The 17,568-nt window shown below is 51.5% G+C and overlaps 1 protein-coding gene across 2 annotated transcripts in view; it reads left to right on the top strand.

The window, feature by feature from the left end:
* The window catches only part of LOC120390739 (nuclear receptor subfamily 2 group F member 5-like), a 34,681-nt gene extending 17,945 nt beyond the window's left edge, over window positions 1-16,736 (top strand). For both annotated transcript variants that reach the window (XM_039513583.1, XM_039513582.1), the window contains exons 2-3: window positions 7,632-8,156; window positions 15,418-16,736. In XM_039513583.1, the coding sequence (XP_039369517.1) occupies window positions 7,649-8,156; window positions 15,418-15,692 (783 nt within the window). In that variant the 5' untranslated portion in view covers window positions 7,632-7,648 and the 3' untranslated portion in view covers window positions 15,693-16,736. The remainder of the gene's footprint in view (window positions 1-7,631; window positions 8,157-15,417) is intronic.
* The last annotated feature ends 832 nt before the right edge of the window (window positions 16,737-17,568 follow it).

Raw genomic sequence — 17,568 nt, 5'->3', positions numbered from 1 at the left:
ATTTGCTTCTGACTAGCTAAATTAATGGTCTCTTGCAGCACGTGTTAACTCTTTACTCTTAACAAGCCGTTCCACCTTGTATGGAGCTGAAGTACCTTTCCTAGACCTGAAGAAGAGCTCCGTGTAAGCTTGAAAGCTCGTCTCTCTTACCAACAGAAGTTGGTTCGATAAGAGAGAGCGCCTCACCCACCTTGTCTAGCTAAATTAAATCACTCCAGGACTGCACGGGCCAAGTTCCTGGCCAATGGAGAGGGAGTGTTTTATCAGAGGAAAGGGGTAGGAATTAAGCACAAAAGGCATTAGAGCTGGTAGGGAATTTTTCAAGGACATTTTTTTTGTTGGGAAAAGCCGAAACTTTTTGCAGCAAAAGGTGGGTTTAAACCAAGGTCCAAAGGTTTGAAATTTTTTCGTCAAAATGGGACCCTCTGACATTTTCCAAAGGAAAAATTTCATTTTTTTCCTAGTTTGAAATGACTTTTTGTTTTCCAATTCAAACTAACGATAGCACAATTAAAAACAATGAAAGATGGTTGAAATCAAAATGAAACGTCGAAATTATCAAACCAAAATGTTTCTACTGACCCGAACGAAAGATTTTTTTTTTCAGTCAGCAATTTTATGTATTTATTTTTATTTTTTGGAATTTCAACTTTTCCTCCGGATTCAGGATGGGAAAAAATTCCAAAATCTCAGAAATTTTCCCAGGATGGGAAAATCGTTTGCCAGAAGCTGGGAATGAGCGACAGGGGATGGATCACTTGATGATTCCCTGTTCTGTTCATTCCCTCTGAAGCACCTGGCATTGGCCACTGTCGGAAGACAGGACACTGGGCTGGATGGACCTTTGATCTGACCCAGTCTGGCTGTTCTTATGTTATTATTTCCCACCCAGCTCTCCTTGTAACCTTAACTACAGAAAGGCTAATAACAATAACAACAATGCCTAATGAGAGCAACCCTTTATAAAAAGTATCACAGGGGTAGCTGTGTTAGTCTGGATCTGTAAAAGCAGCAAAGAGTCCTGTTGGCACCTTATAGACTAACAGACGTATTGGAGCATGAGCTTTCGTGGGTGAATACCCACTTCGTCGGATGCGTGTGCGTTTATAAAAAGCTTGTCAGCTGTGGAGCAAACGGCTCCTGCACCAATGGGCTTCACCTGTAGGATTGTGACCTGTGCCCATATGGTCTCTAAAGAGAGATTCAGCGGCTTAGCGAAAGCATCATCAGTGATTTGCAGAGCTTCGAGATGGCAGGGGAGAATTTTTTTCCTAGCAAACGGGGAGGCCAGGCTGTTGTCTAGGGAGCAGAGTGGGAGCTAGGACACTTGGGTTCTAGCCCTGCTTCTGGAAAGGAAGGTGGTAAAAGCAGATAGGAGGCAGGGCTTCCTCCCGCTGTCCCTAATGTGTGTGATTAGAACATGCCGCCGCCGTGCCTTAGTTTCCCTGTCTGTAATGCATCACCATGACAGCGTACGGATTAATACTAGGACATTGTTTATGGCTGGGTCCCAAACCCATTGACGCCAGTGGTCTCAGGGCAGCAGTGATAGAAATTCCAAGTGTTATCACAGTGTCAAATATTTTCACCTTCCTATTGCCAGGGAACTACTTACTCAGGAGAAACCTTTTCCATTCACAAACCCCTTTGCCCGGGTTACCCCACCCACCCCTCAACCAGCTGCACTTGACTCACGGGTGGAGCCTGACGCCGTTAAAACCAAACCCCAGAATGGGCGGGAGGCGGCATTTGCGCCTCTCCTAGGATGAAACCATCTGCCCCACTCAATGTCACGACACCCCCCCCCCCCCCATTTAGTGCTGTAAATGGTCAAACTGCTGCAGGGGTGGCCAGCATCACTGAAGTAGCTCCTACAGGCCCTGAGATCAGGGCCCCTGTCATGCCAGGTGCTGCGCAGACACGGGGAGAGCCAGCCCCTCCCCCAAAGGGCTCACGATCTAACTCCAGTGGTTCTCAACCTATTTACCACCGTGGGCCGCATCCATTACTACCTGTATGGCCCTGAGGATGTCACATGGGCCACGGCTCTGTGCTGACAAGGCTGCAAGTGGCCCGGAAGCCGCGGGTGGAGAACCAGTGAGCTAGACACAAGGTGGAAGGAGAATCAGAAGCGGCTCAGCCAGGGTACGCAGCCGGCACGACTAGAACCTAGTTCTCCTGAGCCCCACACCGGTACCTTACCTGCTGTGCTACACTGCCGCCCTTAAAGCACCACACCATGGTACCATCCGACCACAGGGGACGCTGCAGCTCTCCGGCCGCTAGATTCTTTCAATCCTGGCAACCTCGCCCCATTAAGAGGCATAGACAGATTCTCTTAATTGCTAAGTGCCACGTGGGATTTCAAAGCCACATCCACCAGGCCTGTCTCTTCCGCACCTCGTTTCATTTCGCTCGTATTCCATCTCTCGCTCTCTTTGTCACACCCAGCCCGGCACACGCGTAAATCGCCTTGGGTTTGCGTCTCCCTTTGCTTGCACCAGCGCCACCTCCTGAGCTCATTTCAGCGGAGTCACTCCTGATTTGTGCCCGTGTAAATGAGAAAGGCATTGGGCCCATTTTCTTCCTCCTCCTCAGCCTGGTCCTTTTAGTCTCTTTCAGTGAAACAATGCGAGATGCCCAAGGGCTCACTTTCGAGCACCCCCAGCCCACCTCACGCCTTCCACTGAGTTACAGGGATGTGAGGAACTAAGGCAGAGGACCCCTGGCTTTAGAACTGTGCCATCCAGCTAGGAGCACAGTGGCTAACGCCTCTTGTTAAATACTCTCCATATGCCAAGTTCTGCCTCATGGTGTCCCCATGGACTGCATTGGGTGGGATGCTCAGATGCCTCCGAGCTGCCCAGCTGTGATCGATGTTCATCCTCTCACAGCAGGGGAGACCCCTGCTCTCCCCCCGCCCACCCGGATGCGTCCTCGGGGCGATTGGCCCTGAGATGACGGCCAATGCTAGCCCCAATTGACAAGCCCCGGGAGCCCCAAGTCCTCTCTCTGCACAGCTGGGGAAGCGGCAGGGTGAGCTTCCCGCGTACAAGGCCTTGACCCTGCCTCTGGGGTGAGAGAGGAGTTCAGCGCCCAGGCAGCCCTTGGCCTCCCTGCTGAGGCTGCCCGTGAGGCAGGTTAGAGCCTGAGACCCGGCAAACTCATTCCACCAATGGGAAGCGCCTTTGGGCTGCAAGGGAAACGGGGACTCAGAACCTGATCCTGCAAAGCCCTCACTCCAAGAGTAAGTGTTCCCAGGATCAGCCTCATTGCAGAACCTTACACCCCATCCCGACGGGCAGGTCATTTTATTTTAGTCGGTTTCGTCTTTGTCTGGGAGGGAAGGTCCCATTTTACAGTTAGAATTCAAGGGGAACAAAGAGGGCCTGATTCTGATCCTGTTTACACCAGTTTTACAAAGCAGAGACACCACTGACTTCAGTGGAATCACTCCCCATTTACCCTGGCGTTACTGAGATTGGAGTCCGGCTCCGGAAGTGGTGCTGAACCTGGGTTTGCCACCTGTGGGAGCCTCCTGGATTCTTTATCAATACCAAGCACAGAATCTCTTGAACCTGGTTCTCCTTAGCCCTGTGTCCCGTGTGGTCAGAGTCAGAACAGTAGATTTTTACCCCACTTTGCATGCACTGACGTAAACGTCTGCACAGGGTGCAGGGCACTGGAGAATCAGGACTTCCCGACTCTGGTCCTAGCCAACAACCGCTGATTGCGGGGTTTAATATCGCAAAGCAAATAACAGAAGCCCCCCGAAACGAGCTGAATCCTGCATTAGGCCCAAATCCAAATTTTGCAGCTCCATGGAACACAATACACTTAACGTCACCAGACTGCCCTTGGGTTCCTGTGTCTCTTCCATTTCTTAACCGTGCCCCTCCACCCCCCGTTTCCCCACCAAGACTGTGATTCAGAAGCGGCTCTGAACAGGGAATCAGACCTGGCATATAGGAGACGAGGGGGAAAGATTTACAAAACTTGATCTGCTTACACCCTCAGAGCACTGGCTGTGTTTTCATTTCAGCCCAAACAGGTTTTTAATTCAGACCTTTCCCTTGCACACTGGAAAAAGAGTTGGGTGAGACTATGCCTCTGAAACATTTTCTGACTGCACAGTGCAGATTTTGGTCGACCGATTCACGGGTCTGGGTCGATTTCGTTGAATTGTTTTGGTTAAAACAAAATTGTGAACAAGTAAAATTTTTTTCATTTTTTGACATTTTGGTAACAAACTGTTTCCATTTTTTCAGATTTTTACTTAAAACGGCAAAACCATTTTTAAAAAGGTGGAAGCCGAAAGGAAACGTTTTGGGTCGGGTCAAATGAAACATTTTGTTTAACCTGAAAATATTTTGTTTCGATTTGCTGAAAATGCTGAAAAATTTCATTTGCGTGTCCACCGAAAACAATTCCTCTCCCTCCAACTTTTCAGACCTGCCAGCAAACCAAAAGACCTGTTATACACAGTTCTAGCTGGAATCTCAAAGCCAAGATCCTTGGGCTCCTGCGGGGCCATTTGAGAGTGAAACCGACTAGTAACAAACAAGTTAAATTGACCAGTGTCACTCTATCTAGCGCAGGGTTTTACACGGCCACTCACCATCGCAATATCTGGGCACATTCCGTTTAAAATCTAGAGCACGAGCAAAATCCCTAGTGGATTTCATGGCGTCTCTGGCACTTTTCCCTTTTAGGGGATCAAAACTCTGCTTGGGGCAGGGTGCTTTTAGGGGTTGGGGCTTTTTAGATTTTATTAATTTCCTTTTGGGGCGGGGGGTTGTAGGTGTTTGGGTGCAGACAGGGTGCCAGTGTTGGTTCAGGGGTAGATGCAATGTCTGCATTGGGAGTGAGGGTCAGACGGGGTGGCAGTATTAGGGGGTAGATGGGAAGTCTGTGTTGGGGTTCAAGGGTAGAGGGGGTGTCAGTGTTGCAAGTGTGACGAGGAAGCGCTAAGACAGTCAGCCTCTGGATTTGACTGATATCCCCAGGGAGTTTGTTCCATAGCCAGATTTCCCCACCCCCCCCTCACCCTCCCCTCATGCTATAATGTTCCTGTGAGAGCTGGGAGAAATGCCAGCAAATAAAACAGGATCAATGGCGAAAAGTAAATTTAATTTTAAAAGTTCTTTCAGTCTGAATCATCTCAGGGCTTAGTCAACAAAAGGTTTTTTTTTCTCCTGTAAAAGGAGCCTGGTTCTCCATTTGCCCCACACCTTGTGCAGTCATTTACGCTCGTGCAACGCCGGTGTGAAACTCTGCCATTCTGGTGTGGTAGCACTTTGCACCAGCGGCAATGGCAGCACAAGGCGCAGGGCAGTGGAGAATCCGAGTTTTAAATGTTTATTTCTAGCAAACCATCTAGGCGGCAGTGTGGCTGAGTATATGGAAGATGGGGTCCTCAGCAGTACTGGGTTCTGTTCCTAGCTCTGAAACTGGCCTGGGTGGGTGACGGCGGGCAAGTCACTGCCTCGCTTGGTGCCTCAGTTTCCCCATCCGTAAAATGGGAGTAATTATATTGACCCTCCTTTGTGAAGCGCTTTGAGACCTATGGATGAAAAGTGCTGTATTACAGCTAGGAATGATAATAATAATAACGATTAAACCCCGGGCTTCAGGGTTCAAACAAAGCTCTAACTATTAAGAATCAGGATGGGACCTTCACGGGGGCAGATTTTCCCACTTCTGCCTTCTACAGGGTTCTACACCTTCCTCTAAAGCAGCTGGTGTTGGACGCTGCGGGAGACAGGCCACTGGGCTAGCTGGACCTCGGGTCTGTTGCAGTCTGGCAATGCCTGTGTTCCTAATCAGACAAGATTTGCTTTTTGCTTTTCTAATTAACGCCCCCGTCTGGACCCGGCTCTCCCCCCAGGCCGGTGTCAATCTGGAGCGACTCCATGGAAGCCCACAGAGGTAGACTGCTGTGACCAGCCTTTCTCATTTTCCTAGGCGCGGCAGCAGGGAATGCTAGACTGTGGTGGCACCCTGAACTCAGAGCTTGGGCAATAAAGAACAACGGCCACGTCAGGGACTGTGTGTGCTCAGCACTCTTGAAAAAACTCAGGCCTTAAACACAGGAATCCAGAGTCCCTCTGGTCTGGTAACCTGTCTCCGAAAGCGTCTGGGGCTAGATGCCTCAGAGGACACCCCCTAGTGGACACCGGTGGAATAACCTACTCCTGGAGGAAGTTCCTTCCTGACCTCCTCAGGGAGTGGCTAGCTCACGCCCTGAAGCAGGAGAGTTTATAGCCTTTATAAATTTAACACCATCTAAACCAGCTATAAATCTACCCACCTCAGCAGTCAGATTTTTTTCCCCCACCATGGTTCTTACCATCTTTGTGACCTTCTTTTCTTTTCTCCCTCTAGACTCATATGATTGATTAGTTGCTTTTAATGGGTTGATTCCTCCCTGACTCCGTTCTCTTTTGATTGGAGGCCTGGCCTGTTTCAGAAAGACGTGTCGTACCTGTGCCAGGGTGATTAAATCTCACCCCTCAGGGCACAGAGGATTCAGAGGTCGCTGAAATCTCACGACACGTACGCCTGAGACATTGCGAAGGTTGTAGGAACAGGCCTCTGATTACACAGGGTTTCAGCCACCTCATTATTACCTGCCCTTGGCAGCTTGGGCCCAAATCTCACAAGCTTCCCCACTGAACCCAACTCCCAGTTCAGCCTCAGACCTGAATCCTCAACCAGAGCTGGTTGGGAACTTCCCGACCAAACGATTCTCATCGGGAAATGCCGAGGGAGGAAAAGCCCACTCTATCCCTAGACTTGGCCGACCCCGCAGCTAAAAAGCGGGGAACATGCTGGACAAAAGCGACCTCGGACAAAGCGGAGAAGATTTAGTCTGATTTTTTAGGAAGCTTTGGTTGATCCCCCGTAAATGGAAACCAAGATGTCATTGGCCTTCCCTCTCCCGGCCCCCTCTCCCTCGCAGCCCAGTCCTTTACCTTGCTGTTCTGATTATTATTTTTTGAGGTGGGGGAATAAATACGGAAAATTCCACGAGTGCGACCCACCCCAGGTAGCCAGGTGGGGAGGGAGCTCATCGGAGATGTGGGAGAGCAAGGCCTGAGTTCCCGGCCTTGCTTTCCAGCCAGCCCTGCCCGAAGTGTCATCTGCATCGCGGCCCCCTCCCCCAGTCGCTGTTCGTTCAAGCCCATTTAATTCCCCTGCAACCCAGTGATTCTTTCTTTCTTTCTTTCTTTCTTGGTGTTAGAGTAGAGGCTAAGCTCAGAATCCCAGCTAGACGCTTCTGCCCCCAAAGAGCTTCCGATCCAGATCAGGTGCTCAAAGGGTGGGTGAGGGAAACAGAGGCACAGAGTGGAGAAGCAATTAATTTGCCTGGGCCAGGGCCGTCCCAAGGCCCAATTCTAATCTCAGGCTTTGATGGGGCGTCATTGCAGCCTGGGTGTCTTGCAAGTCCCCGGAGAAGGGAAGATGATCTGGCTCAGATCCAGGGGCAGGACTGGGATTAGAACCAAGTTACCCGAGCCTCAGGCCAGGCGGTTACCGATAGAGCCAGAGCACCTCTGCTAGCCCCCGGCTTTCCCCGCCGCTGTTCCTGTGGTGATCCCGTCTCTTCTCTTCTCTCCCGCTCACCGCAGCCGTGCAACGGGGACGCATGGCCCACACGCAGACCAGCCCGGGCCAGTACCTGCTGAACAACGGAGACCCGTACAACGGCCACTCCTACCTGACCGGCTTCATCTCCCTGCTGCTGCGGGCGGAGCCCTATCCAACCTCCCGCTACGGGGCCCAGTGCCTGCAGTCCAACATCATGGGCATCGAGAACATCTGCGAGCTGGCCGCCCGCCTGCTCTTCAGCGCCATCGAGTGGGCCAAGAACATCCCCTTCTTCCCCGACTTCCAGCTCTCCGACCAGGTGTCCCTGCTGCGCATGACCTGGAGCGAACTCTTCGTGCTCAACGCCGCCCAGTGCTCCATGCCCCTGCACGTGGCCCCGCTGCTGGCGGCCGCCGGCCTCCACGCCTCGCCCATGCCGGCCGACCGGGTGGTGGCCTTCATGGACCACATCCGGGTCTTCCAGGAGCAGGTGGAGAAACTCAAGGCCCTGCACGTCGACTCGGCGGAGTACTCCTGCCTCAAGGCCATCGCTCTGTTCACGCCAGGTGAGTGGTGCTCAGGGACGGGGCTGGGGCAGATCTCTCCTCCCCACTGGTGCTTCCTGTCTCAAGCCCCTCCCCTTGTTTGCACCAGGTGAGTTGCAGCAAGGGGCAGGGGCAGTTGCCTTGTGCAGGCCAGCTGAGTTGTGCTGGGGGATGGGGCAGGTCTGTCTCCTGTTTGTAGCTGCCTCCTTCCCATCCTTAGGGCTGGTTACAAATGTTTCATTGTGGCTTTCGGCCCAAATTTTTGACATTTTCTTAATGGGATCTAAAGCCTTTTGGTTTTGAGGGGTGTCTCCTCTGTCCCTTCACCTCCGGGGAGAAAAGGAGGGGGGGCAGCAGGGGAGATGGAAAAAATGTTCATTTCTGTTTTCAGTGTCAGGATTTTATGTTTGTTTCACTTTTTTTTTGGTCAGTTTCACTTTCGCCTGCTAGAGCAAAATGCTGGTGCTCTTTAGGGTTTTCAACATCACAAGAGAATTGCATTAAAAAAAGTCATTAAATGTTTCCATTAATATCGGGTTTTATTTTAAAACAAACCCCTAATTTGGGGAGGTCGGGGCTAAATTGACAGCACGGTGTTGCCAACACTCATTGATTTTATTGTGAGTCTCACAACGTTTGCTAGTTTTCTTAAAGCCCCAGCTCCTGGACTCATGTGACTACGTGAGACTCTTAACTTTATTCTTTCTCAGCTTTTCTTTTGTCATAGCAGAAAAAAAGCTTGGAAACCATGACCCCTAAAAGGTAAAAAGCCCCCAAATACAAAAACAAAAGCACAGACGGTGAAGAAGCCCCAATGAATTCGCTTTAAATTTTTTTTTATCATTTTAAAGCCAATAGCATGATGGGGGGCGGGATCTGACTCGTGGTTCTTGAACACAGGAGGTTCTAAAGGTCTTTCTGAAGGTGAACTTCAAAGCAAAAAAAAGTTAAACCCTGATTTGTGTGTTCAGATTCCCATCTCCATGGATCAGGCCATGAGCTGCATCCAGCAGTGAAATCAGATTTAGTTCATTTCTCTCAATCCTTCCTCCAGATTTTCAGAAGAATTTAACATCCAGCAGCTCTCATTTAGGCACCTAAACACCAACAAAGGGGCCAGATTTCCAAGACTGCGCTGAGCACCCAGTCGCTTGCATTGTTCTCTATGGAAACTACTGGATTATAATTCTCAATAGGCGCTGCTGGTTGTTGAGTCTGTTGGAAAATCTGCCTCTTGGTAGTTTCTGGCTTAATTAACATTCATCAGGTGGAATTTTGACAGACAATTTTTTTTGCTGAAAATTCACCCAAACCCAAATTGTTCTCAAAACGGGGTCAGTTTTGATGAACCTCCCAACTCGAACCATTACTGGGGAAAGAAAGTTATGAGATTGTCAAAATGTTTCATTTCTGACATTTGCAAAACCAAAAAGAGTCCGTTTCCCGAGACGAAACAATTGTTTGTTTTGAAATGTTGGTAAATTTAGACTTAAAAAAATGGGGTGTTTTAATCAAAAGGTTGACATTGAAATAAAACGTTTAAAAATGATCAAAGCAAAATGTTTCAAATCAACCTGACCCAATTTCTCCCCCCGCCCTCATTTTTGATTTGCAAAAATTTTTGAGATTTCGATTTTACATCCTGATTCAGGGTGGGAAATTTTTTGATAATAGCTCAAAAATTTTCATGGATCAGGAAAACTCTTTGTGGCCCAGCTGTGAGAAGAGGATCCATTACAGATCATACCGTGGCTTGCATGGAGACTTTGTGCATTCTCTATTTGTCCTGCATCTTGCTCAGTTATTTAGGCTGATGCACAGTGAATGCAGCCCACTACCGTTCTGATCTGGGAGCATCTTACGCTCGCTTTGCACTGCTGAATGTTTCTCGGGGGCCTCGGTCCACACAGGAATCTGGGGCTTAGCTCTGGTTTCCTCTTTGCTAAGTGGCTCTCCTTGAAATCAGTGGTTTGCCCCTTGGGGTGCCTGCAGCAAAGTCATTGTGTTGGACTTGTGACATCAGCCGTTGCTGGGGCAGTAGGTTCTGATGTCACAAGCACTGGGGGGGTCTGACTTCACCGCAACGCTGCACAAGAGAACCGGGAGCTGGGGTGCAAAGAGGAGCAGTCGTTAGAAAAAGCCACTACCCACAGCAGCACAAGAGGGCAGTGATGGGTGGGGGTGTTTCCTTGTTCTGATTTTGCACACTCACTCTGGTGTGGGAAAATCCACATGGATGTGCTAGCTGGGGTCTGGGTGGAATCTAGCATACACTCCCTTTGTGCTGAACCGCACAGCGAGGCATATACTTAGGTTGGGTCATCCAGCATTGGTTGTAGGTGGAGAAATATGAATGGGTTATTGGTCTATTCCAGCAGGATCATAAGTCTCTGAGGACACGGTAGGCAGGTGATCCGCAGATTGGATAGCTTAGGCATTTGCTCCGGTCTGGCAAAAAGCAGGATCAATGGATCAATAGTCTGTTCATCTCCTGGCAAGTCTGGTATTCCTAGCCACACAGGGAAATGAATCTGAGAGCTGATGTCCTTAAAAAAGTCTAGACATTTGCCCTCAGTTCAGGCCTGTATTTCCAAGAGTCGGCTGTTACGCTGCTGCGGCATTCCAGTCGGCGGATAGATTGACCCCGATCACCGACGGATGGGGTTTTAGAGCGGAAAACCGGTGAAGAATCAGCCCTTCTCAATTAAGGTTAAAATCCCCGATCTGATCCTAGTCAGGAAGGGATGATATTTTACTGGCCAGGGAATGCCTGGGTGGATTAGTGACCTGTAGGCCTGTTCTATTACTGACAGGTCGGAGTCACTGAAAATCTTGAGTCCAGCCCCCTCTGCCTAAATCACAAGATTGGCTCAAAAACCACAAGGGGTTTTATACAATTCTCTTGCAGTGCTGGAGACCTGACAGATCGCCAGCATTTTGCGAGTTCAGGAGAAAGGAAGCTGATTAAAAACAGACCATGTCACTAAGGGGGTTCACTGAATCAGGGAAGTCAAAAACCCGGCAAAGAAAAAACAGAAATGAACATTTCCCCCCTCACCTCTCCCCGCTTTTCTCTCCCGGGAGGCGATTTCTTTTTCAATAGCAAATGTGGGCTTCACGTTTTTCAGCTTCTAGCTGCAACCGGCGGGGCGAGAAAGGTACTTTAAAAAAATAATTAACAAGCAGAAGGAAGAAGGAAAGCTGAGATTCTCCCATCATCCCCTGATGCTGGGAGCTGGCACTTTAAGGAAAACCAGCTGCTGTCGCGAGAGGCCTGGTGACGCCGTGATGAGAGCTGCAGCTCAGGCCTGGCAGGGTTTCCCCTCCATCTGGGAATAGCCATGCGTGTGCCCCTTATGCGAGGGATCCCACCGTGCCTGACTGCACGGCCCCCCATGGCGATTGCCCGGGAAGGCAGTTAGAGAGGGGCTCAGACTTTGGCATCAAATGACATGGATCAGGCTGATCTCAGTGTGGAATATGGGCAGGTTCACTTCATAGGGGGCCCTGTCAGCCTTTCATGCCGGCTTCCCAGGGGCCAGTTATTACGGTAGCACCCAGAGGCCCCAGCCGACCTTGCGGCCCCATGGCGCTAGGTGTTGTGCCATGCCTAGCAAAAGGTCCTGCCCCAAAGAGCTTATAACCTCACCGGAGGGGGTGGAGAAATGATTTGCCCAAGGCCACCCAGCGAAACCAGTAATAGAACCCAGGTCTCCTAGACCACCTCCCTCACCACTAGACCACACTGCCTTTACTGGCCTCTGCCTCCCAACCTGAGTGACTATGCGTTTTGCTGCCCCAGGCAACTCTCGGTGGTCCGTCTGTGCACCACTTCACAGATCCCATCTCCCGTGTCTTCTGTACGCAGCCTGATCCAACTTGTCATGTGCCCCAGCCACTCGCGCCAGGGCCAAGTGCCAGCCTGTTAAATAGCACCACGTGGGGCCCACGGAGAAGCACCCCCTTTTTCCGGTCAAGGCCATGTGTGCAGCAGGGCAAGCTACCGCAGCAGCTGGACATTTGCCCTCGGCCCCAGCACGCTGCCAGCCCTGACCGGCAGACGAGCCGAGACGAGAGCTGTTTCCAGGCCACTGACCAGTGACATTTGGTCTCGACTCCATCTAGGCCAAGCTGCATGTACCCTTTTCTCCATCCCCTGAGCCAGCCTCTCTTACTCAACTCAAGTTAATTCTCCTGACCATTTAGAGCCAGAAAGTGGACAGGTTTTTAGAAGGGAAATTTCCCAGGCTTCCCTACTTTCCCCCCAAATACATTTTCACTGTCAAGCAATTCCTAGTGTGGAATTCATTTTCTGGGACACCCCCCTCCCCGACACACACACAGTGAGGTCTCCCCCAGTGCTGCTAGCTCTTGTGGCTTTATTGCGAGTCTCCTGCTATGTCACTTGGTTTTTTAAAGCCCCTGCTCCTGGAGTCATGTGACCATGTGTAAATCTTGGCTTTCCGTTACCAAAACCACAAAGTTTCTGGCCCTTGTGGGAGCACAGAAAAGCTTGAAAATGTGACTCCCTGTGGAAGGGAAATAAAAAAAGAGCCTCAGATTTATTTATTTTTTTTACATCTCGGGGCCGGCAAGCTTGGGGATCACAGCTAAGGTCCTGCTCCCCCCCGCTTTGTAAAACCGTTGCTGCTAGTCCATCAGACTGGCTGTCTCTGTGCTAGAGTCAGAGAGCCCTGGAAGAGAAGAGCAAACAGGTCAGGATTGAGGGGCATCGGCCAAGCTGGGGGGGGGCGGGACTAGGGCTGGAATAGCGGGGTGGGGGGCTGCACGTTGCAATTGAGGGGCATCAGGGGGACATCAAGACTGGTAGAGCAGGATGGGGTTTGGGTCAGGAGTGAGGTGCATGGGCAGAACTGTGGAGAGGGGGCATCCTAGGGCTGGAATAGCAGGAGCACTAAGGGCCATCAGCAGAGCTTTGCGGGGAAGCAGGGCAGGACGCGGAACGGGACTAAGGTGCATCGGCAGAGCCAAACGGCATGAGTAACCCGGCTGCTCGCCCCAGTAAGAGGGAGGCAGCGTGGACTAGTGGCTAAGGTCTGGCGAGGCTCTCACGAGACCTAGCTTTTAATCCTGGCTCTGCCACTGACCTGCTGTGTGATCTTGGGTAAGTCACTTTGCCCCTTTCTGCCTCAGTTTCCCCAAGCACTCTTTGTCTGTCTGGTCCATTTCGATGACAAGTTCTTGGGGGTAGGGTCTGTCTCTTGCTACGTGTATGTACAGCACCTGGCACGATGGGGCCACGATCTCAACTGTGGGAAGGGTCTCTGTGCCTCTGCTTCCACTCCCTCGCTTGGTTGGTCTTGTCTATTGAGACTAAGCTCTGCAGAGCAGAGGCTGGATGTGCAGCACCCGGCACCGCAGGGCCCTGATCTCAGCTGGGATCTCTAGGACCTGCCATAATAACAACGAAGCCGCAGCACTGGGGAGATTTCTGCAAGACACTCCTAGGGCACCCAAGGGAGTGAGGCACAAACAGCCCGTCCCCTCCCCCCCACTGCACCTCCCAGGGGCACCCCATCCGCCAGGCCCCTTGGTGGCCTTTGGAGGAAGGGTGGCACGATGAGAGCTATTGTCGGCGGCGTTGGAGCCGTTCTTTCAGCCCGGGCTCTGTCTGTGTGATAGCGGGGCCGCGTCTGAAAGGCTGCGGGTGTGAATGGGTTCGCGCCGAGCCCCCTTTCAGAGCTGTCAATGGTGGTCACGGCCCCCGACTGAATGGCGAGAGCTCATTCAGGGCTGTGAAAGGAGCCCCTTCTCCTTTGCCTCAATTCAGGCCGTGAATTGAGCCAACTCGGCTGGGCCGGGGGTGTCCTTTATTGCAGGCTGGGAAACACTGACCTTCACCCAGCTCCTCGCACGCCGGGCCCTAGGGGAACCGCTCCCGCTTCGAGGATGAATGGCTGGGGTTGGGGAGATGTGTCTGGAAGGAGCCCGGGGGTGAGCGATGCTCTAGAGAGAATAGGCCGCTGGGAGACGTAGAGGGCACGGCAGGGAGGCGTTTGGGGATTGGGGACGAGGCTGCACTGGGTGAAGGGGTTTGGAAGGGCGAGGAATGGAAAGCTCGCTTCTCTTTGATCACGGAGATGTTTATCGGCACCTTCCATCCCAAAGGGTCTCAAAAAGCCCCGGGGGAAATTGCGGCAGCCGCTGCTACGATGCAGCCACTGCTGGGGTGGGACGCGGCAGCTTTGGAACAGCGCACAAAAACGCTGCGCCCATTTTAGGGCCGGAAGGGAAAACTAGCGTATGCAGCACAGCGGGTTGAAAACTTCAAACCGAAGTGCCAGTTCTGTCCTTTGGGCCGGGGTTGAAACAGACCCATTTCTCACCCGGAAAATGATTTTTCCCAGGATTGATTAACAATTGAAATCACGATTGAAGATTTTCCTTTATGAAAAAATCCGGCTTTTGAGAATGATTTTGGTAAAAACGTGCCACAGAGAAAGAAAAGCTGAGAGTCTCTAGCCAGGGATTTTCCGTTATTGCAAAAACGGCCATTTTTATGCCTCCAAAGAGTTTTCATTTAGAACCTTTCATTTAGCGCTGGTATCCGCTGATGTTTTGGGCGGGGGGGGGGGGAAGCTTTTGGCAGGGTCTTATGTAGCATATTGCAGTTTAAACAGGACTCTTGACGCAAGCTCCCTTCCTTGGCCGAAGGTCTCAGAACTCTAACGAGCCCAGGTGGCTAGTGGTTTGGTGCAGGAATTATACAAAGCTATAAAACCCGCTCATGTACCAAAACAAGGGTGCAGCTAAAATTGGGGAGTGGGAGCCAGGGCTCCTGGAAGGGAGGGCAGTCAATTGGCTAGAACAAGGGTCACTGAAATTCAGGCCTCTCTGGGTTCTATTTCCACTTGTGACAATCAATTGACTTATCAGTGCCTCAGTTTCCCAGGTTCTCTTGTCTCTCCACTTCCAGTCCCTCTCTGTTGTTTGTTACTCACTTGTTGCATCACATACATGACTGGGTTGGGAACTGCTTGGAGACAAGCACCGTGTCTGTTTGGTCAGCCCGTAATGTGCCTAACGAGGTCATTGATTTGATCCCCATTCCCAGGGAGTCCTGCAGGTTAATTGGCTGTGCCAGGGAGACCCACAGGTTAACCTTTATTGTGCCAAGGAGTCCTACCTGTTAGCCCCAACTGTGACCTGCAGCAGGGAGTTCCACAGATTAACCCTGACCATGCCCTGCAGAACTGCCCTGTACAGGCTGCTACCGAGAGCCGTGTTCCCTCACCCGCCTCCTCCCTTGCTCTCCTTGCAGACGCAGTGGGCCTCTCGGATCTGGGCCCCGTGGAGAGCATCCAGGAGAAGTCGCAGTGTGCCCTGGAGGAGTACGTCCGGAATCAGTACCCCAACCAGCCCAGCCGCTTCGGCCGGCTGCTGCTCCGCATGCCCTCCCTGCGCATCGTCTCCGCGCCCGTCATCGAGCAGCTCTTCTTCGTCCGCCTGGTGGGCAAGACGCCCATCGAGACCTTAATCCGGGACATGCTGCTGTCAGGATCTAGCTTCAACTGGCCCTACATCCCCATACAGTGAGGAGGGCGGCAGGAGGAGCTGGGGTTTGCGGGGCAGCGGAGACGCGCCCCTGGATTCCGTCCGGAGCAGGAAGGATCGTCGTGACCCCTCTCTGCTTTGGAGGAACGGGCAGGACTCACGGCCGGCACGTTGGAGGGCAGGGGTTGATGGTCCCCGGCGCTGGGGCGTGGGGCCCAGCGTCTGGACTCCGGAGAACAAAGGGGAGTGGAACTGATTCTTGAGGGGATCGATTCTCAAAAGGCCCTTCCTGTTCCATTTCCAATGGGGCAGGAATTCCCACTTGTCCCCCACCCCCCAGCCCCGACCTAATCTACCAGCGTGACACAGACATAACCGCATTTAATCATGCAGCTACCTGCACCCGTTTGCTTCTGTTTGACCTGTACGCACGGAAAAATCTGGACCTTCCTCCTACCCCGGCCTGCGAGCGGACTCTGCAAACCAGGGACAACCTGCACCCCGTCCGTGGGACTTCCAAGCACCCAACGATTTGCCGCTGCCTGGCGGCTGGGCAGCTGAGCCCACGCAAGCCTGTCTCTGGCTTTTGACTATATTTGGTGTCCGGCAGCTGAGAACTGAGGACTCATTACCGGAGTGGCCTTGATCCTGCGACGAATTGCTCTCTCCCTTTTCAGTGGGGGCAGGAGGGTTGTCAAAAAAAAAAGGGGGGGGGGTCGAGGGGTGTCCCGGCTTGGTAAGACACACACAAAGCCAAGCCTGCAATCTCATTGCCCGTGTGTGTGCGCGCGCGTGTGTGTGTGTGGTGGGATGGGGAGGGGTGAAGTTTACCAATTCCCTTGGAATAAAAGAGGCCTGAGGCATGGACTATTTATAAATAAAATAAACCTATATTATATCCTGAATTTCATCCCTTCAACATGAAAGTGTATATTCTCCCCCACCCCATCTCCTTTTGTTTTTTAATTCCCCCCTTCTCCTTTGTAAAGATATTTTGCTGTGGATTGTGGATTTCTCTTTGGAAACAAACAAAACAAAACAAAACAAAACAAAACAAAAAAAAAACCCACCACCACTTCTTCTTCTTTTTTTTTTTTTTTGGTGGAGCTGGCGTTATAATTAAAACTGATGATTGCTGAATTCATTCCAGGTTTTCTTCTTCTTGCTGGAGTGCCCTGGGGCTCTGCGCATTTGGGAAGCCGAGCTGTCTGTTCGCCAGCCACCGGCGGCGGAGACAGATGGTCCCACCTAGTGGGATGGGGCACGTGTCTCGGGGAAAATCTAGCCCAGCCGCCACTGTTACATGTTACCTTGGTGGAAAGAATGTAAAGGAGGCAGGGCCGGTGATGCAGGTTCGGGGGGGGGGGAGACTTATTCCAGGGGCACTTAACTTTAAGCCGGCGTGGAAGTGTCATTCCCGAATCCCGCATGCGAATGCTTTACTGAACCTGGACCGTAGCGAGGGCTAGGGTGACCAGATGTCCCAATTTTATATGGCCAGTCCTGTTTTTTGGGTCTTTTGCTTATATAGGCTCCTAGTACCCCCCTTCCCACCCCATCCCGATTTTTCACATTTGCTGTCTGATCACCCTAGTCGGGGGCAAGATCTCACCCCGAGATGTACTCAGACTAAATCCGTAGCTCCAAACGCCACTGACCCCTGGGGAGGTTTGGGTCTCAACTGCATTACTGAATCGTTTCTGTAGAGTGGCCCGAACCGGAACCCCAGATCTGGCTGTTTTGTGGCTCTGATTTGGGGACCTTTCATTCAATGCCTTGGTTACAGGGTTCAATGCTGAGCATATAACAATGAGTGGTGTCGTCAACTCCTGGGCCAGGTGTCCCATTACGCAGACGACAGACCCCGATTAGCCAGCCCCATGGAGTGGGACAGTGATACAGAAACTAAAAAAAAAGA

Source organism: Mauremys reevesii, linkage group 24 (genome assembly GCF_016161935.1).
Source record: "Mauremys reevesii isolate NIE-2019 linkage group 24, ASM1616193v1, whole genome shotgun sequence".
In the NCBI taxonomy this organism is placed as follows: domain Eukaryota; kingdom Metazoa; phylum Chordata; order Testudines; family Geoemydidae; genus Mauremys; species Mauremys reevesii.
This window is presented reverse-complemented; position numbering and strand designations above follow the sequence as displayed.